The sequence below is a fragment of the Zonotrichia leucophrys genome, chromosome 2 (genome assembly GCF_028769735.1).
Source record: "Zonotrichia leucophrys gambelii isolate GWCS_2022_RI chromosome 2, RI_Zleu_2.0, whole genome shotgun sequence".
NCBI lineage: Eukaryota > Metazoa > Chordata > Aves > Passeriformes > Passerellidae > Zonotrichia > Zonotrichia leucophrys.
Genome location: NC_088171.1, coordinates 57,074,918 through 57,097,305, shown reverse-complemented (window position 1 = coordinate 57,097,305; position 22,388 = coordinate 57,074,918). Strand labels below are relative to the sequence as shown.

The 22,388-nt window shown below is 38.2% G+C and overlaps 1 protein-coding gene across 2 annotated transcripts in view; it reads right to left on the bottom strand.

The window, feature by feature from the left end:
- The window catches only part of ADCY1 (adenylate cyclase 1), a 160,430-nt gene that overhangs the window by 86,358 nt on the left and 51,684 nt on the right, over positions 1-22,388 (bottom strand). For both annotated transcript variants that reach the window (XR_010439149.1, XM_064705070.1), the window contains exon 3: positions 7,374-7,492. Coding sequence is in view for 1 of the 2 variants with exons in the window: in XM_064705070.1 (XP_064561140.1) it covers positions 7,374-7,492 (119 nt within the window). In the remaining variant the exon portion in view is untranslated. The remainder of the gene's footprint in view (positions 1-7,373; positions 7,493-22,388) is intronic.

The window sequence follows — 22,388 nt, the reverse complement described above, 5'->3', positions numbered from 1 at the left end:
TCTTTGACAGATGAGCCCTATAATCCCTTAGTAAACCAGGCCTGGCAAACTGAGTCTCATGGTCTGAGTAAACAAAACCATGACTTACCGATCCTACCAGAATCTTATCAGTAAATTCTCAGGATTAGGAAGTTTGGCTTATCTGGTAAAAACTGAAATCACTTTGGTTTTTAGACAGACAAGTTGTCAGCAATTGTAAGTTGCAACAACACCTTAATATTCTAATATGTCCTAAGGGAAAATATAAGCAGTGTTGAGCAGAGCTTTCTCAACTTTCTGTGGTGAACTTGATTTTAAAGTCTGTGTGATGCCTTTGTGTTTTAGGAGCAGTGCTGTCTTGAGTTAGAGGCTTGCTTGCTCCTACTGCTGCCTACTTGCTTACAAAAACTGAGAGAACATATACTGAGTGTTACTGAAATGAAAGAGAAGAGCAGAACAAGACTAGTTAGAAATATTTCCTTCGGTTTGCTTTATTTGAGATGCAAGGCACACTTTTTTCACTGGTTTTCTCTTTCAAGGTAAAATGGTTAATCTTTCAGTGACTTTAAACCTCCATTGCTCCTCTAACACCTGCTCATGGATAACCTCAATAACCACTTGTTGATATGGCTACACATGGATTAGTATTGTCTTTCTTCTTTTGCACAACCATAGCAAGACTGAACATTTACTCTCCAGTCTTACTACTCTTACTCTCATCTAGTAAAAGATGTGTAAAACTACTGGAGTTTTTAGGTTTCATTTGTGTGATTGTATTTAGTAATAATTTTTTAAATCAATTTTTAATTGATACCTAGAGTGTAGCTTAAATTCTCCCCACTAAAATTGCGGCCTGTTTTTACATAGCCGCCTTCTACATTTCATAGGAAAATTAGTTTATTTTTCACAAAACAAGCAATTTTTTACATGAATAATATTTTATATACAAATAGCTTGTTCTAGTTATCAATAAAACAAAATTATCTTAAAATAATTATAACCCAAACATTTCAAAATATGCATAATCTGAAGAAGGGGATTATGGAACTGCAAAAGTCAACAGTTTCACAAATAAATTTCTTCAGAGGAGTTTAGTTTGCTGTAGAACATTTCTTGTTGCGATGTACCTGTCCCTCTGATCTTTTGATACTTCCTTCCTTCTTAATGAAATGCATCTAGATTTCTGAAACCATAAATCTTTTAAAAGAATACTGTAATGATAGTTCATTCAAGTAAAGTGTTACAAGGAATTACATCTACAGTTACCAATGAAGGGCTTCTGCTAAACACTACACACAGAAAACACATATAAACTAACTAAAACATAAACTAAATTAAAATTGACATAAATTTTGTACGACTGCATTCCCTACAGACTACTGCAACAAAGCACATATGATAGATAATGTGTAAATATAGATTTGTAATCATTGAAATGCAGTGCTTTTCTTTTGACTGTTCATTCCACTCTTTACTTGCTAATGACACAGACAGGGAGCTAGTGCACCATCTACAAATTTGGGAATGACACCTAGCTGTGTGGTGTGGTTGATAACATTGGAGAGCAGGGATGCCATCCAAAGGCACAGGATGGGCCAGAGAGGTGGGCCTGTGCCAGCCCCATGAAGTTCAGCAAGGTTATGTGCAAGGTTCTACACCTGGGCTGGGGCAATCCCAAACATGGACACAAATTGAGGCATTAGTAGATTAAGACCAGCACTGCTAAGGAGGGCCTGTTGGTACTGGTGGATGAAATATTGGACATGTGTCAGCCCTGTACGTTTGTGGCCCAAAAAGCCAAATGTATCCTGTTACACAGTAAAGGAAATGTGGTCAGCAGGTGGAGGAAGGTGATTCTGTTCTCTCATGAGACCCCAGCTGAATTTTCAGCAAAGGAAACACATGGATTGGTCAGAGTGTGGTTGCTCAGCCTGGAGGAGAGAGGGCTCCAAGGAGACATACCAGCCTTCCAGAGTCTAAAGGGGGTATACAACAGAGCTGGAGATGGACTTTGTGTCAGGATGTCTGCTGGTAAGACAAGTGGGAATGGTTTTAAACTAAAACTGGGTAGATTTAGAATAGATACAAGGAAGAAATTCTTCACTAGGAAGGTGGAACAGGTTTCATAGAGAAGCTGTGGATGCCTCATCTCTGGAAATATTCAAGCTTGGGTCAGTCAGGCTTTTGAGCAACCTTATGCAGTGAAAGATGAACCTGACTCAAGCACAGAGACTGGACTGGATGATCTTTAAAGGCTCCATCCTACACAAACCATTCCATGATTTCATGATTCCAATGTTTAATGGAAGTTTCCTGAGGACTTCTTTTTCAAAGTTACCTGGACTATTTGTTTGAAACACCAACAGCTCTTTCTAACCTGTTCTATTATATAAATTCTGAAAAAAAGCCAAGCAGCAGTACAGTGAGCAAGTTCAGGAAAGGAAACAGTATAAACAGACATTTCTCTCCTCTGTCACAGAGACAAACTGGTTCAGCACTGGCATATGAGTTACATACATCATTATCTCATACTCTTTGACAATCTGAAACACTTCTGTGTTAACAAGCCCAGAGTTATTACTCCAGGACCTTCTGTATTCCTGTTTTCTCTCAGCATGATCCCTTCAGGCAGGCATAGCCAGCACCTGAACAGTGACTGCAGTCCACAGCAGGAAACAGCTGCACCTGCTAGAACTGTGTGCAGAAAGCCTGCAGCTTGGTTTAAAAGGTTTAAGCTGCTTCCCAAGTGTGAATATTGACAAAGCAACTCTTTTGTATGTCACTCTATGGGGCATTCAGGAGAAGTCCTGCTAAGTTACACAAGAGATTTGACAGCTTGTAGGTAGTAAATGTTCAGTTTCAACAGTATTCATTCATGTGCTTTGTGCACTTGAATAGTCCTGCTGTTTTCAATGGAGCCACTTATATAAACAAGTACTCTACAAAATAAAGAGGGGTTGTATGCCCTGTTTTTTATTTTCATTTGGGCCATTTGTTTAATTAAAGTACAACTTACAGTAAAAATAGTATTTTAATGGTACATGGCACCTCAGAAGGTAACCTGTAGGACTCCTTTTGCCTCAAAGGTGAAACATAAAGGAAGTTTATTAATAATTTGATGTGTGACCCACTTCAATATTTAAGAAAAAAGTGCTCTCTAAAATTAAAGAGGGCTGTAAAAAAAAAAAAACAAAGGGAGGCTGTGTGTTTTACATAATAATAATTTACAAAAACTAGTTCACTGTGAAGTTCTACAAGCTCAGAAAGACTAAACACAGAAGTCTGTCCACAGCCATCACAATCACAGCTTTTTAAAATGTTGGAATGGTTAAGTTAAATTAAAAAGTTATTTATGGTCAGATGTTTTCTAAAAGACAGGATGGACCACAAATATTTGCTCATAAATATCTGCAGATTGTGTTCTGGCTTCAGTTTGATTCTCAAGAACCTCTAAAATGCCACAAGGAATCTTTTTATTAGTAGCTTTGAAATCAGGCAGTGTGTTTCCTAAAATTAATATCTCTTCTTACAAAGCATCCAGTTCTATTTCATGCTTGTAAAAATAAGGCTAAATGAAACTGCTGTACCTGAGGCCCAAGAAATTTTTAGCTGTTCAATGTTCACTTTCTTTTTATCTCTTCACCATTGTTTGAGTCATAGAATGAAGCAAGAAGTTGTGTGTTAATATAGGAAGCCAGCCATATGCTTATTCATCCATGAGTTGAAACAGGTTCATGAATATCGAGCATCCATTCCAAAAGGGTTTCCAAAGGTTTCGATACAGGGCATATATTTGGGCTGAAACTCAATTTGAAATTTTCATAATTTTCAGGGAATTATGGGTCCACGGAGACATTCAGTCAGGACTAGTGAGTTTTTACAGTGGACACTATACCTACATATGTGATCTGTAAATTTCTCAACCCTGTAAGAATAAGGCAAGAAGGAAATATGAATCTTAAATTTCTTAACCTAATCTTAGAAAAAGCATGTCTCCATGTTACAAAACATATTTCTGAGCACCACCAAAGAGCTGGTCTGTTGGATAGCCTTTATGTGTAACTTGACATTTGGTTCCCACATCTTTCATGGTGTCCTTGTCTGGGACTACCCCAGTAAAAAAACACTTGTACTGTAACCTGTGTACTGGAACAGCTTGTGCACTGTATACAGATTATTTCCTTCTGATAAACCACAGATATTTTAATTGTCGTAATTATTTTATTTTTCTGATTGTTGAATTTATTGTCCTCACTGGGCTAGTGCTATATCAGATGTGTATTTGCATATCTGGTTTTGCAGAGTGAATTTGCGTTAGGTTATTGGTCTCCATTTAAAACACATGCTCTTATTTCTTACTGCACAGCAAGTCTGTTCAAAAACTTAACAAGGCAGCAAATGTAGTGCAGGGCTGGAAGAGCTGATCAAAGCATGACACATTCCCCTCCAGAGCACAGTGAGTTGCAGGCAGTCATTCAACAGCTATTGGGTAGTTGATAAAATATTCACCAACTAATTTATAAACCAGGGCAGTTGCCATGGTTATCTGAAATATGCCAGTACTTTTCCCTAGTCCATCATTCACTTCTTACAGAGGTATGTGTATCCCCACTGTAACGTGCTTTTCTGGGAGGAGGTAAAGAAAGTAGCTGTATCAATGTCTTTTTTACACATGTAAGATTAAATATTCTTTGCCCTCTTTTTCATGCAGCTATTTAGAAGAATGTAAGAGATGCTTTCTGATATTTATGAAGGTTTTTTTTTTGCTGTTGGTTTTTCAACAGATAAGGAATGGAAAAATCATGTAATCCACTAATTGCATGCCTGCTTCCTTCAGACTATCTTTTCGGAAGAATAGTGCTCTGATACTACCAGGTATTTGCAAGGAGAAAAAGAAAGCATTGCAAAAGGAAAAGTGCAGCTCTTTTTCTATTTTCCACTGTGTAGCTTTGGAGTTAAAAACCCCTAGAATATAGAATTACAGAGGGACCTTTTGTTGGTTTGTTTTAATAGCAGCACTTTACAGAACACTTGATGTGAAGAGGACAATTCACAAGAATATAGGAATGATCTCTCAGGTTTACCTGTTATAGCACTGAACTGTCACTACCCAGAAGAAAAAAAAGGTTGTTTTCATCTCCTTAAGAAAGTAAAGCAAGCACTTACTATTGCACTAACCACCAGAAGCCCTGCCAAAGGGATGCTGTAATGCTGTTCTTCACACTGATGTCAGGGTGGCACCTGCTGGGAGTTCTCCTTCATCCTTCAGACCTACACAGTCACAAAACTTCTGGGGTGAAACTCTGGCCTGCTGGGATGTGCTAGACACAGATTGCTGGATATTTATTGGACACAATATCACCCCATTTTTTAATCATTATTATAATTGTAGTTTTATTATTGAAATAAAAGGCAATAGAGTTTCTTATAAGTACAGATGGTGAAGGGAGGTCTGATATTTTCAGTTCTCTTCCCTCAGGATCTTACCTGTGACATTAAAATGACCCCATCTTACTTGGTCTTCATTTGCCAAAAAAAGTACCCTCTTAATGTCAGAGAATTAATTCACCTCTCCAGACAGGGTGTTTTGATTCAAAAGCTTTCATGAACTCCACACCAAAGGACTGAATAAACCACAAAAATTTTAGCAGTTATGTGAAAAAAACATCATGTAGGAAAAAAGACTACTCCTGAGGTTGCATTTCAAAAAGATCTTGGCAAAAGAGAGGACTCAGAAGCACTATAATCTGCAAAGTAATGCTTTCTAAGATGACTCTAAACAGTGTAATGAATGCAGAGATTTGTGACACATACAAGATATAAATATACTAATCATGATATAATTATCAGTCTTACCTTGACCCTGAATATAAGGGCAACCAATAGTAGCATACATGTGTTTTATAGGACTGTGAGGACATAATTTTTAAAAACAAGTTTTATAAGTATATTAAGGATTATGATCACCAAAGGGTCAAAGTTGCAGATATCCAAGCATCAAAACCTGGCATACATGAGACTTGATTAGAAAAGCTGACTGCAAATATGCAGACTGGTTATCATTCAAAGATGGAAGACTAGCAAGAAAATGAAAAAAGTGCAAATGGTGTTGGCGAAGAGTGCAATAGAATGAAACCATGTGACATAAACAAAGGAAAGTGAAGGAGTGAGACAGCTCATTTAGATTATGAATGTGTCCTTCAGGAGATATCAAGTCAGACTTTGACAATTGAGAACTATCAGATACTGTAAACAACATCATAATTTTCAGCATCAGCTTTGCTGTAGTGCACACTTAGAACCAATTTTAAACGATTGTTAAAGACCAAGTTTTGTAAGCATACCGATGAGATTAATATTATGCAAAATTTAACCATTAACATGAAGTAAACTACTAATTTTTAATTCAGTTATATTAAATTTTACAGCGTAAAACTGACCTAATTTGGCAGTCTTCTGATCCCATCACAGACACCTCTGATTGCCTTAGTGACAGAAATGCTTTTAGTTGCAACAACCTAGTCACTAGGAAGTGTTCCTTGCATATATCAAAGCCAGCTCAATGGGAGGTAGACTAAATCTTGAGAGAAGAAACTTAGCAGTGGAGGAGGGAGATGAGAAGGTGCTGAAATTTACTCTTTTGCTCCATGAGTACACCATGCAAATCAAGGCAGTTCTGTGGCATCATTTACTAACACTGCACCTTGTTTAGTAAAAGGGTGATGCCAACAGAACTTTTCTGCTGCTTTTGATGTGGAAGCAAGGCATTTGGCAGTAGTGTGATAAAACACAGACAAGTTCTTTAAGGAATTTGTTCTGGAGGCAAAGAAGAATAAAAACTAAGAATGCACTTCAAGAAAAAGCAGTATGACAGCACTTGCACACAACTACTGAACAAGAGCAAGAAGTAGAACTGAGCCTTAGTCAATAATCTCTGGGGGGTAACCCTCATGTGATGTGGATAAATACACATTTCTTTATGTTTGCATCACACTTTCTTTCTTTGTTTCCATGCTATTACCCAGGAAAATCTATTAATTTAAAAGTAATTAATCTTACTATCAAAAAAATATAAATGTGCAAAAACTAGCATGCAGAACAAATACTCCTGCTCACCCAAAACATAATACAGTACAAAACCAGTGACTAGTCATTTGGAAAAAGCTGTCAGTCTCCCAGCACTACTATTCTAAGACATTTATTGATTCAGGCTTATCTCCTGAGAAGATTAAATCTTCCTAGTGCACCCATTCTTCTACTCTGTATAAATGATAAATCTTCACTTTATTGCTTGGGTTTTTTACCTCTGAAACCTGAGTGCAATTATACATCACTGTCCTTGTACTAAATATTCCTAGTTCTTTAGTTTATTTAATGGGCTGCATCAATCCTACCTAACATTGTCATGCCTCTGAATGTAAATCTTGTGGAAAATCCTTTCAGGTGGCTTCAGGAAGTCTTCCTTCATTTCCATTGCAACATTCCTGGGCAAAAGGCTCATCAAGAGACGTTCCTAGAAGAAAATATAAGCAACAACAGTTTTGTGGTATAGTGTGTGACCATTTTTCTAAGTTTTAAACTAGCAAAGCAGACAATCTTCTCTTAATCTGCTTTCTTAAAATGTCTGCTGCATAAATACTATCAACCATTTCTCTCTAACTCCTGCAAACTGTGTGGGTGTCTTCTTTTAAGTCTTCTACACTAAAAAAAAAAAAATATTAAAAAACCACACCAAAAAAAACCCCAAAACCAAAAAACAAACCCCCACAACAAACCAGAAAAAGCAAACAAAAAAAGCCAGCCTCAAGAGCATATAATTGTCCACATTTTTTATTAACATTACAATTCTAATAATAGCAGCTTACTTTATTCTTAGCAACATTTTTCTGTCTGAGAAAGACTTCCCAGGATCATTTGCTATATTTTTGTGTGTTCTTTTTCTTCGTGGATATAATGAAAGTGTTACATTACGAGGACTATGACAACTGGTTATTAAGCAGTGAGAGTAGATGATGGATTTATCCACTGTCAAATTCAGTGGAACAGTAAGCACAGTTTTAATGGCATCTTAGCCGGTGTGGCAATGTCTTTAATGAACTGCATCAGTACAAAACCCTGGCTAAACACATCTTGCTATACTCACTGAGAAATTTTTCGCTCGGGTCACTGACCTGCATAAAAGGAGTCTCTAATAATATGAATCTTGTCAGTACTGGCTATAAAAGGCCATGTAGTTTTTCCACATATTCTGACCCATTCACAGGTACCATCTGGAAAATCTGCAACTGCTGTTCTTAGGTGTTGTAAGGGGTCCATAGATACCTACTCAAGATACCTACCTACATGCATACATTCCTTCATTGTATTTTCACCCAGAAAATGCTCGCCATTTAAAATGCATTTCCAAGTTCGTCCGTTAGACCTGCTAGTTTCAGCCATGGCAACATTCTGAACAAATTCACATAACCACATCTGATCTGATTCAGGAATCTTGGGTTCCAGACAGCAAGGGCTGAGGTTAGGGGCAAGGAAGGTGTACCTTTGATGGAAAAGGATTAGGTCAGTGAATAATTAAGTAAACTGGATAGATGTAAGTCCATAGGCCCTGACAGGATACATTCACTGAGTGAGCTGTCAGATGCTACTATGAAGTCACTCCTAACAGTCAAACATGGTGACTGAGAGACGTGATGCAAGACTGCAGAAAGAAAATGTCACTTCTCTAGACAAGAAGGAGGATGCAGGGAACTGCAGGGCAGTCACTTTCACCTTGGGTCCTGAAAGTGATGAAGGATCTCATCCTGGAAACCAAGGTGGTCAGACCACATGACTTCCAGAGTGCTCTTCCTGCCTCAACTATTCTGTGATTCTGTTATCTGACTGTCAAGAGCCACTGTAATGGCAGCTACAAGATGTCACAGAAGTGCATATTTTGGCTGAACCTCATCCTCCTTTCCTTTAATCAATATTAAATAAATAAGGAGCAAAAATTAACACTGAGAAGAGGGTATCAGCAAGTGCTATTATGTTGCTAACATGCCCACATTCACCAAAAAAGGCCATTAAATAATACTCAAAGTTCATTCAAAGGGTTTTTTATCTTAACAGTTTCTTCTGGAAGACACACTGAAAAAAGTAAGAAGTCAAACTTTGCAGAACTTCTCTGGTGAACTTTGGACTAAAGTTCTGTCGTGTTTGTGGTGGTCACATTGTCTTGAGGCTAAGGACTGTTAGCTAACTCTATTTCCTACTCTTCTTATATATATGTAGCAGAACATTCCCTCCTGCCACAGAAGAGCTTATCTGTTACGTCCGTCAGCTGGTGCATAGCTCCGGACATTCTCTCCCTCACAAGAATTGGTGGCATAACCCAGGCTGCACAGATGTTGAGCAGTGAGTTATCTCTGGCACCAGGGAGGTGAGATCCCCAGCTGACAATAAATATCTCATCTTGAGAGTGAGATGTAGAGAGATGAGGTAGGAATTCCCAACTGTGAGACACATTACTTTGCTGACCATAAAAGCTATACAAATTTTCATGGAGGTAGAAGCGTCTGACATACACCCTGGAAATGTGCAGGATTTCCACAAGTTTGGATGCAAGTACTGCAGTTACATTCCTGGGAATTGAGAGGAAGGATCCTATGTGTGCCCCATCAGCAACTGGGTGGTAAGCTACATGGAATCCGATCTATGCTATTTCTTTGCCAGCTGTAATATTAGGTACTTCAGTTGTGCACTGTGGTTATCTGGTAGTAGTGTTTCTTTTGTTCATCCTGTGTAGTATGTCATCTGTTAAAGTTTTATGTATGTTAAATTTGTGTTAAATAAATAAATAAATGTTAATTAAATAAATACTTTTGTAATAGACGTAACCAACCATTATTAAGAACTTGTGAGTGAGAGTCGTCTGGGCTGCAGGCTACTCCCAACAGAGCTACTGCCAGAAATCTGAGTCTAAGGCAGGACTTACTTGAGCTCTCCTCTACATTCGTAACAATGTACATGAAGAATATGGCAAAGAATATTATGGATTTCAATATTTGTTGATACTTACACGGATAGCCATTTCCAATTAACCAAAGCATTTCATGTCACTAAAAGATGGTTATTCATTCTAAATTTTATGCTGATTTAATTAAGTAAATTTATATTTCTGCAGCAGAATTGTATTTGGGTAACACAAATTTTGGATTACAATCCAAAACAGGTATTTTGTCCATAGTGGATCTTATGAAGCTCTGTTGACTGCAACTTGTATCTTAAAGTTGTTTTACTGTGTTAAGAAAAATAAACTGAGGTTATAAAAGGAGATGACCGCTTCTCAGGCAATAAAGAGCACATACAAGAGAGGAATTTGGACAGATGGTTATATTCTCTGGTGCTTAAGACTGCAAAATGATGCTGGAATTTCATAAGTATTGCTCTGAATAAGAAATTTTTCAAGGTCTGATAAGGACTAAATGTTCTCTGGAGCTTCTCTTGCAGCGAACACATTAAACAAGTTCTTCACCATTTTGCTGAAATGGATTAGTAAAATCCAAAACTGTTCAGGAGAGACTGGGTTTAGACTTCTGTTTCCTAGAAAGTCAAACTTAACCAGAGAAAAAAGCAAACCAAAATTATACTGACAGACTCTTCCAGAGAGCAGTGCTAACTGAATAGTTTTCTATGGCCTGCAAACACAATTACAATACGTGAATAAAAAGCTCAGAGATAATGTCTGCAGTGCATGACAAATAACATGCAATCCAGGGAAGTAATAAGAATAATCATTACTGTGAAAGCAGCATTGGAGAGCTGTAGGATGTAGCACCTGACTGCATTGCAAAGTGCAGATGTCAGATGTATTAAGGGAGGCTACAACAATAATGACTCTTATACACGTTAGGTTGACTATAACAAGGGCTGAAGGGAACATGAAAATCCTCTATCATATTATGATGGCTTGCTTTTTTCATTAGAGATGAGAGTGAGATGGAGATGAGATTAGAGATTAGAGATTAGATTCCTCACCAAGTGAGGAAAGATGCAGTTATGGCTTTCTCAAAGGGCAGCCACTGCTGACCTTTCAGATCAAGAAGGCAAGCAGCAGAATGACTGTAAGCAGCATGACTGCATGATTTATCCCTTAAGGGGAGACTGGAAAATGTAACCTGCAATGCAGAGTATCAAAACACAAAGTAAATGAAAGACACCGTCCAGCTCTCTAGAAAGAATATAAGAAAAGTCTCTCCTATTTACAGCAAAATCTCATCTATCAGTCAAAGCAGTATTGCCCTTCAGGTCAGACTAAGGAATGCTGAAGGACTCAGAGTTTTGGAGCAGCAAGAGTGAATTCATGTACACAAAATATAGCTGTTGGTAGGTTTGGGAAGGGGCTCTGCCTAGACCTCTATTCAGCAAGTCCTACAGTTTTTGTCCAGTTTTTTCATTTGCTCCCGTATGGCTGATCTGATTATAAAAATAATCTGTAAACCAGGCTAAAAGGAAAACTAGGTGTGAAGGATAGTGCATTGAATGCAACAAGTGACAGAACCAATGGAAGACCACTCACATTTATGGTAACATTCTTGCTTGAGTGGTTGTTGGCTCCAACAGGGGTGGGTGATGGCAGGAAAAAATAGAAAGAGTAACACAGGGAGCACTAATTAATTAGCAACACTTTTTACCAAAATAAAACACCACTCATGTTGCAAACCTTCTAATTGGTCACAAATTATTTTCTGTTGAGGTAGCCTCAACTCGTGATATATTCCTAATCACAAGGTCTAGTAGAAACAAGATGTTTCTACATTTTATTCTTTCTCAATGGTTCACGATGTTTTTTTAGGATTATTACAGGTGTTTTCAGAACATTACATTTTTTCCACACAACCAACTTACACTATTTTAGGGATTTGTACTCTCTTCTCATGCAGTACATGTTTACTCAGCATTAAAATGATCTAAAGTAAAATCACATGCTGAAAAAAAAATACTTTCAGAGACTGTAATTGTCAGTCAATGATTTTGCATTCCCTGCAGAAATCTCACTAAAAAAAGAAAATGATATGAGGATATACATCTCCTTCATTCACAACACTTTATATGCCTAGTCTTGCTCTGGGATTTCAAATGCCCAATTTAGCTGCCTCTGCCAATGGTATCATCCTGATTAATAATGATTACTGCTCTACTAATAAAGATAGCTATTTTTGAGAAAGATATTCAATTTAGAAAAACATTCAAATTTCTCTCTCCAGCAATGGAGCATCACTAGAAGACAGAGGAGGAACAAATATTCATTTTGACTCCAAGGCAAGTCAAAATGTGCATACCAAATGAATTAGGAATTGCTCAGTGTTACCTTGGCCCTATTCAACAACTAGTACAATTATGCACATGACAAAGAATGAAAATATGACAAGGCAGAGAAATGGATAAGAAAAAAGTGTTTCCCATTGTTGATGGACAAAAATATGCTATGTTACTGCTTGGAACATCCTCAACCCTGTTTACAAGTACATAACCCTGGACTACAACTTTCTTTTTGGGTTGGACCCAAGAAAAAACTTTAAGAATTATTCAAGACTTGAGTAGACAAAGTCAAAGTTGACCAGACCTGGTGTCACTGGCAGTCCTGCTTTGAAGGAACGGCTGGGCTCGACGATGTCCAGAGGTCTGCTTTGACCACTGTGTATCCAGGTGTCTCCTTTGGTACACAAGGACCAGGAGAGGCAGGTGCCTGAAGCCTCCTGGGAAGCCCTGAAGCCTTCTTGCTATCTCATCACACACAAATGGATCTTCTAAAACAGAAGAGGAGCTCAAGGCTCAGCACTCTCTAGGAGTTGTGTGATTTCTCATTTCTGAGAAGGGAGATGAAAGAAGCAAGCAGACACTATTGAAGAAAAAATCCCCATCATCTGCATGCTCTACTCTGCCCCAACACTCTCTTCAGATTTCTCCAGTTTGGAGGCTTCTCACCACAATTCTCTCTTCTATCCCCATCCCTGCCCTGGACAATGCCTCTCCCACAAGCATCCCAGTTCTGCCCTCCCAGCTCTGCTTTTATGGGAGTACCCAGTACATATTCCTAATACATTTCTCGTGCCTGCCTCCAAAAGAAGATGCCTGTCCCCTCCCATTTTGAAAATCAAACTCTTTTCTCATGTTACTTCTCATTCCAAACACTTATAAGTTACTCAAAGTCCTTTAAAATTTTCACCTTGATTTAGGATTATTCCATGCAGTTGTCCAAATATTATGCAGTTATTCATATTGTACAAAATGATTTTTTTTTTTTACATTAGTATGGGAAATTACTCTGATACATTTTTGAATTCTTTCAGGAAGCTGTAAATGAATCCATACTCCCTTCATCAGAAAAGAAGGCTCAAAAGCACATGAATATCTTAAATGTTCCTAGCCAGCATTCTCACAAATTTCTATCAAAAAACTTGCTGTGCTTCCCCATGCTAAGTTGTATTCCTGTAGTTTATCATGTGAGATATAAAGAAAACAAAATGAAAATACTATTTCTAGTCAGAGCAGACTACTTTATCAAAGGAAACAGCTGTCATTTTTTTCTGAGATAAGTAACCAAGCTGAGAGAAGCAACCAAGGGAACTGTTGGACTGAGGATTGAGAAGGATTGAGAAACATGCAAAGTAACACAGTTTTCTACATAGCCCTTTCACAGCCTGCAGCATTGCCTCAGAGCTACAGGCTGTGGAAGGGCCACGTAGAAAACTGTATGACTTTGTATGTTTCTCAATCCCATGAGAGCAGGGCTGTAATGCATAGAGCTCCATCTCTTTCAGCCAGCTTCATTAAATTCCTCCTGAACTGCTCCTTCCAGCCAGCAAGCTGGCACTGCCTTCACTTGTCAGGGAGTCTGAGCCCCACACCTGGATGGCAGAGAGCTCTGTCTTGTGGAACTTGCTCTAAATGGGACTTGGAGGTTACCAGTTTCGTGCTGGGGAAAGCAATAAGTCTGCATGGCACTCCAGATCCTGGTCCTTTTTTACCCTCCCTAGCACTGAACCATATTATTCAGGATAGTCTTCATGCCCATGCCATGTTACCTTTTTTTTTGCATTTTCATAGCAACTTTAGGAATGAAGAAAGTAAAAAAAATTAACGTGACAAAACCAGGTTTGCATATTTGTTTCTTGGCTGATAAAACACGAATATTTTTGTTTTCTATAGTAACAGCCCAACAATGATGACAAATAGGAAAAGGACCTCAAAAAAGAAGGAGATTTTGATCATCTACTCTACAAAATTCCTTTACAATATGGAACATAAAATCTAACCCAACAATTTTTGCAGTCTATCACAGATCTTCTTTTGTTATTGCTATACTTCAGAGGCAAGTGCCATCATATTTTAACACAAACTTTTCTCCCTAGAGAAGACAAGCATCAGACATGCATGTAAAATATTAATGAGACTGTTTCAGAGTCAACTCATCTATATAATTTTGAGATTCAGTTTCTAGTTAGTCAGCAGGAACTCCAAAATACATCCTAAATATTACCCCTGCTATCTAATATGACCATGGTACCATGCTCAATTTTGTATAATTTTAAAAGCTACATCTTAGTGGGTTCACAATCTCTGTCACCTGTACATTACACTTCAGAGCCATTTTAATTCACTCTAAGGAAAAACAAAATAAAAAAGGAGAGTGAAAAGAAGCTTAATGCAACGCATGGAAGAATGATTTTGTGTATGACTATTAGGATTCATTTATATTTTTGTAAGTTGGAAAACAAAGTCAACAGATTTCATTAGTGAATTATTGGAAATTCAGCTAGGCTATGCCCTTTCTTCCATCTAAGTACATGAAGTAGCACTGTTAAAGTCGGTGAGCTTCCAGACGCCACAAGGTGGCAATGTTTCAGAACAGTCCCGAGATTTCTTGGAAAATCCTATTTATCAGCAAGTCATTGCTACAACTGTAATCATAAAGGACCATCCCTAAAAGACCAGATACCTAATGCACAGATTTTGAATAATAGGAGAATGGTTAACAACACAGTTATGGCAGATGACCAATACACTCTGTATGAACTGCACGATGCATTCAGTCTGAATACACCTATACCAGATCAGCTTGACATCTTTCTATGGTTAAGTGATTATTTTTGTTTAAATAAAGGAAAGCAAGGATTCATCAGAACGATAGTGTTTAATGAGGCATTGGTAGTTTCCACATGGAACATTGTTAGTCACAACGGAGATGGTAAGGCCTTGGGAAAGAAAGAAAAACATGAAGTCCTAGCTAAAATGAAAGGCAATGGGCTGCAGAAACATTGGGAAGGAGAGTGGTCACAAGGAAACCATAAAACTGCTAAAATGTACAAAGTCCACAAGACAGCATTCAAGAAGTAGCATGACAAGAATGAGGAAAACTTGGTAGCACATTGTACTTTGTAGGTACCATCCACAAAAATGCAAGCTAAATAAGTGTAAGGGATTGAAGTGGTTAATAAAAATATTGCTATGAAGGCTTTTTCCCTATTATAGAAAAAACTGTATAAAGAAGCTAGAACCACAGAAGCCCACCCCTCCTTAAAGATACCTGACTGGAACTTTGGACTGTGAGTTAAGCTGTCCAGATAAGGTAAAGGGGGCACTAATGCTCAGTCATCTCAGGCTGAGGGAGAAGAATGAATCCACAATCCACAGCAGCTTCACTGAGAATCATTTCTCTTTTTGAGTTTGGGGTGGGGGACACCACAGCCCACAGAGGTTTACAGATTCCTCCTGCCACTGAAGGTGAAGGAAGAGGTGTGTGGCATAACCTCTGCTCCAAAGGCACTGAATACCCATCCTCCCTTATACAAATCGGCCCAGCTGTGAAACCTCCAACCCCACAGGCCACGTCCACAAGACACTCACATAAGAGGCAACTGAAGGGTGTCACAATCCATCAAAGACCCCCTCAAGGTGCTCCCCAGACTTATTCCTGAGACCTTGCACCACAGTACTGTACGTGATGCAAAGTGATGCAACATATCCAGAGTCTGCTGCAAGAGACTGCATCAAGCTGCCCCCCACAGAGGGGAGGCACCTGGGCATTACCACCTGGTCTGAGTATATCTTCATTCATTGGATTCTATGCTTTTCAGAGGGACCTTCACCACCAAGAAGAACAACTAGAGAGGATCAATGGGACGATGGTGGGATCCAGAGAGTGGTTGTATTTACTTTTTTCTGTCTCTGTTATTCTTTCTGTCCCCTCCACCTCTTTTCTATTTCTTTGTCTTCCTTTCTCTCTCTCTCTCTCTCTGTGTCTCTCTTTCTCATATTTGCTATCAAATAAAATCCATACTATTTACTTTGACATTTGTTTGTACCTTAATTCAGGCAGAAGAATTTATAATAATTTTAAAACTGGACAGTAACAATGAGTTGGAAACCTCTGCATGTAAAGAAACCCCAGGTACTCGCTGATCAAAGAATATGTATATGACACTATCCTAAAAAGGCAAGCGTGATTCCTGAAAGGATGAGAAGATTCACAGTAGGCAAAGTTGAGATCAGCTCCACAAATCTTGTTCAAATAGGAAGGAAGAAGAGCTTAGAAAGGTTATGAGAATAAACAAGAAAACTGAAAACATAAAAAGCACAAGCTGTCTTCCTAGTTATCCTCATATCTATTAAATCAGAGTGCTTTAGAAATACATTAATAAAGATTAATCATCAGAAAGGATAGCTAACAGTTTATACCAGATACAAACTGGCAATGAATAAATCACGCAGTATCCAAACTACTGCTAGTCTTTTTACTTTCACCTTTTATCATTAACATTTACTCCCTCTGAAAAGTCACTGGCAATATCCAATAGGTCCACAAAACTATTATAGAAACTTTATGGGACAAAGTTTATTCTCATTTCAGTTAATAGAAATCTTCCTGCTGGAAGTGAATTTGAGAGAGAGGAACAAAATAGCACCTTTATAGTTAAGGCATAACTTGAAAGCTTCCTTATGCTTGGCAGGAAAGAAGGAAAAGTGTTTCTGCAATACATTGCCAGGGACATTTCTCAACTCCAGCACTGTTACCTTAACAAATATCTTTGTTTCAATCATGCTTCAGTAGGATTTTAATAAGTAGGTTCTTTAGGGTATATCAATGAAGATGAAACTTTCTGTGGCACAGAAGAGCCACTGAACATAATTTTCTAAATCTTCCTGTGTGGAAAGAAAACATTTTTCCCCCTGTCCTGCAGAGTCAGGAAGACTCGTTTTCATCATCCAGTGAAAAGATCGCTTCATGGTAGCACTTGACTGTATGCAAAGGTAGTTTGAGTATATATGTTAAAAACAAAAAAGGCACACTTAAAGCATAAATTCAAAAATCATTATTTATTATTCTTTATTAATTATAAATTATAATTTATTATTGAAAATATTTTCTGATTAAAATAAAGAGAGGTCTTAAAAATTATCAGAAAGAGTACCAATCATCTGCTTATGCCATGATTAGAGGGAACACAGAAGCCCTAATTGCAATTCCTAAACTGGCCTGCAGATGGGTCATCTGTGAGCTCAGATTTTGTAGAGGCTTAAGTGCCACACACTGTCCTGTGTTCCATCATGAACAGGACTGGGACAATCCTGTCATTGTATTTCTTCTTCCAAAATTTAGGCAGAGGGACTCACAAAGCAGCATCAGCTTTACCAATGCTACCCCTTCCAAGGTAAATGGAAGAGTAGACAAATTTTGACTAGCTTACTCATGGTGTACTAAGTTTCATCTACAGTTACAACAGCACATCTTTCCATTCCACAGCCATGTCTGGTTTGTTCCACCAATGTAACACTGAAAATCTTGATTAGGCAAGGATGTATTCCACAGGAAGGGAATGTCACAGAGCTTAACCTTCGGCAAGATGGACACATCCCCCTCTTCTGCCCTCGTTAAGGCTCCAACCCTCAACTAGTGGAATTTTTCTTGAAGAACACACTACATGTTACAGCTCAAGTTGGTTCTGGGACTGTGCCATTCTCTGATTTTCCTCCATCTCATGAGTGTTGCATATAGGTAACGCCTTATAAAATAAGAACCTTGGTTACCCTTGTAAAATCATGGCTCAGGCCTTCTACTTAAGCTAAGTACAGCTAATAGATAGCCTAACTTTCCCGTGAGAAAGCAATATGCACCTGTAAAAATAGTCTTCTAACTGTGGCAATGATTCTGTACCCTCGAAAAAAGAATGTAAACATCAATAAAGAGAAAAGCTTTGACAGACACATACACTAGCAACTACTAACCAATGAACTGAATTGCCATAAGTAAATAACCAATTAGAGTTAAACACAATGCCTTTAGCGAACTATATAAATATGAGCTGTGAAGAATAAAGATTGGCTGTTGTGGATGACTTGTGGGTTTCTACTGCAACACATGAGTCATGACATTCTCCTTCCCCACGCTCCTCCAAAACCAACATATCTCCACCAACTCTACATAGATATGTGGCAAATCTCTCTGGTCTCCTCTGGCACCTGGTTGAGAAATGGAGCCAACATAGGGAAGCAGCAAGAGGAAGACTACTAACACTTCAGTCTTCTGCTCTTGCTGGAGCCAACACAATCTGTAGCTGAGAGTCCAGAATTAATGGAACTTTGAGGACACAGTGCTGTGCTAGTACCAATGGTTCACACAACTGCTACTGTCTAATACAGCATCACACTTTCATTTAGAGTTGCGGCAGCGACTCGTTATCAGCACGCGCTCTTTTTTAGTACAGATCTCTGCTGGTGGCAGAAAAAGCATGAAATCTTCAGGTGAGATAAGCTTTTTGATTGCTACTGGTAGATACTGAGCCCACTAGCGGGGTGTAAGCAAACTAAGGAATGAAAAACCCCAGGAACCTGAAGTAAATAAAAGTAATTTCAGAACCTAAGAAATATCTATTTCATGGCAAGCAGTTAGCATTTCCTTTTTCAAAGACTGTAAATGCCTTTACTATAGCAATAGGAAAGAAAATCATAACATTAAACAATAAAATGGAATGGATGTCTGAATCTCCAAAGACTAAGATATAAATACGGTTTGCTTTGAAAAATCTAGACGTTTTTCTAATTTAGATTAGAAAAACCTAAAAGCTTTTGTCCTTTGCTTCATTTTGTCTTTCTACAGAGCAAGGAAGCAAGACTAACCCATAGGAGAAAATCTTATTGCCTTCCAGAGTAGAAGAACAAGGACCAATCAGTAATATGCTAAGGAAGCAAAGAATGTATTCACATACTTAAAATAGCAAGTGTGACTCAGATTTAATTCATTTTTCCTTGTCAAACTAGGAAATTCCCAATCAAATGTGAATGAAGGGGAGCTAAACTCCAAATAAAATAAGTTTGTATTGAAGAGGTAATGGGGAACAGAATCCTTGGAAAGAATTTAGATCACATGAAAGACAGAAGTTCATTTAGTATGGCAAACCTGAGAAAAATACTACCTTAGAATGCATTTCTTTTGCCAGTTAATGGAGTGTAATCTAGCTCTTTTCCTCCATAAACAATTGGCCAAAGGAAACAGGAAAAAAAAATTCATAAGAATACGTGTGCCAGCAGCATATACTTTTTCATATATTGGAATGAAAGTAAAGTGCCCAGCTTAGTATTCTATTCAAGGAGATAATCTGTGCTCAAGTGGTAACATATAATTTGGCAAACTGCACATGTGGTGGTGCCAGCTGCTGTGACATGAAACACCTAGGTAACAAAACAGTTTATGGTCTATGGTGGAACCACCCTGTGTTTGAAGACTGACACAGGAAAAGTGTCAGATTTGTGTAACATGTTAGATAACTTATTTATTACAGTCAAGACTGTTCTAGAAGTGAACAACAATAAAAATACATGCAAGAGAACTTTTCTAATGACATTTTAAAGTTATCTATGAATTCCTGCTGCTGAAGGAAGAAAATCAGTATTCACTATTGAGGTTGCCTTACTTCATACTGTGGCATCCTACTAAAATGCATAACAATATTGTATTAGTGTTCATACCACACTTCTGTCATGGATATTACTCTAAATTTAGAAATCAACTCTAAGAACTCTTTTGAATTATTTGTCTTACGGTTGAACTTCAGAATCTGATGCACTATAGCCAGTGTGCCTAATTATGATTATTTGCCTTGGCAACTGTCATCCATGATGCTATCTGCTGAAAACTGTTATCTGCTTAAGACTGCATGGTTGTGTGTCTTTAGTCATCTATTAAGGACAGGTTTGTGTGAGCCTGTTCACCCTTCCTCCTTTGTCTCTCTAATTGAAGCTACACAATGCAAGTAGGAAAAATAAACTGAAAAATTCAGAGTCAAACACTAGCATATTTGATTGACAGTTGCTTGAAAGAGAACATATTATAAATTTTTCATTATTTATTCCAAAATTCCTAACAACCAAAGTATTAACAGGTTTAGAATTATATAACTACCAATTTTTAAGTTATCAAATTATTGCAAAATCATCTAGATTGGAAAAGGTCTCTGAGATCACCAAGTCCAACCTCTGGCCAGACACTCCCTTGTCAACAAGACCATGGCACTGAGTGCCACGTACAGTTGGTTTGTTTGAACACATCCAATGATGGAGACTCCATCACCTCCCTGGGCAGCCCATAACTATGCTTGACAGTCCTTTCCATGAAGAAATTCTTTCTAAGGTCCAACCTGAACCTCCCTTGGTAGAGTTTGAGGCCATGTCCTCTTGTCACTTGTTACCTGGGAGAACAGACTGACCCCCACCTGGCTACAACCTCCTTTCATGCAGTTGTAGAGATCAATACAATCCTCTCTCAACACCTCCTCACAGGACTTACTCTCCAGACCCTTCCCCAGCTTAACTGCCCTTCTCTGGACACGCTCCAGCCCCTCAATGCCTTTCTTGTAGTGAGAAGCCCAAAACTGAACACAGGATTCAAAATGTGCCCAGTACCTGGGGACAATCACTTCCCCGGTCGTGCTGGCCACACTATTGCTGATACAGGCCAGGATGCCACTGATATCTTGTGACAAAAAATGGAATGGCTAATAACCAATTTAATTTACATATTTAATTTGCTTTCTATTTACACAGAATAATAGAGTTAATTTTCTTCACAGTGGCTAGTAGGGTGCTATGTTTTGGATTTGTGCTGAAAATAGCATTGATAACACAGGGATGTTTCAGTTATTGCTGATCAAAGTTTACTCAGAGCCAAGGGATTTTCTGCCTCTCATATCATCCTGCCAGTGAGGAGGCTTCATGTGCACAAGAATCTGGGCGGGGACAGAGCCAGGACACCTGATCCCAACTAACCAAAGGGATTTTCCATAACATATGGTGTCATGCTCAGCATATAAACTGTTGGAAAAAAAGAGGAAGGAGGATGATATTCATAGTCATGGAATTTGTCTTCTCTAGTGACCATTACATTTGACGAAACTCTGCTTTCCCAAGAATGGTTGAACACCAATCTGCCAATGGGAAGCAGTGACTTAATTTCTTGTTTTGTTTTGCTTGCATGCATAGCTTTTGCTTTAGTTATTAAAGTGTCTTTATGTCAATCCATGAACTTTCTCACCCTTGTTCTTTCTATTCGTTCTCCCATCGGACCATGGAGAGAGAGAAGGAGGAAAGAGCTATGTGCTGCTTAGCTGTGCTTGGGATTAAACCACAACATTTACTAACATCAGAAAATTTTCAAGGGATGAATAGTTATAGTAATGACCTAGCCTGTTCTTATAAGTTGTTTTTTAAAATGTTTTTATAGACTTTCCTTAAGTTTCATTTTGTAAAATAAAGGCATGGAGCTAGTGTAATAAAATTACAAGGTAACTAAAATATATGAACTTTTTATGATTTACAAATATGTGTTTTTATACTATGTTACCCATTTTGTTATTTATGTTACACTTTGGAATTGCAAGTCTAGCAGCAACGTGCATCTCTCTGTTATCCTACAGCTGTGCAGCCCTAAGTTGCAGTGTCCTCTTGTAACCACTCCCAAAGAAAAAACCTCATCTTCTGTTTTAACAAAGAGCTCAGGATAGAAAGGTTGAACTGCCCTTGGATATGCCTGTTACTATTAGGGATTACTGCCTGTAGGTTAAAGGGTTAGACTACAAGCCTCACTTTTACTTGGCCAAAGTCAGATAAGAGGAGTCATGGTGGTATGCCAAGCAGTGTAGCTTCTTGCACTAGCTGGATTCAGATAAGATGTTTATTCTGCAAACCAAGAGGCGCAACAGATCTGTAAAATTAAAACACATTTATTTTTTTGCTATACCTTTCCTTGCAGAAGGTTACAAGCAACTCCAAATGACTTCAGATTTAGGCTAAAGCCTTAATCTATTTAATCTGAGTAGCCCTCAGTTTTATTATTTGCTCTGTGAAGGATAGACATGTGCACGATTATTGCAGGA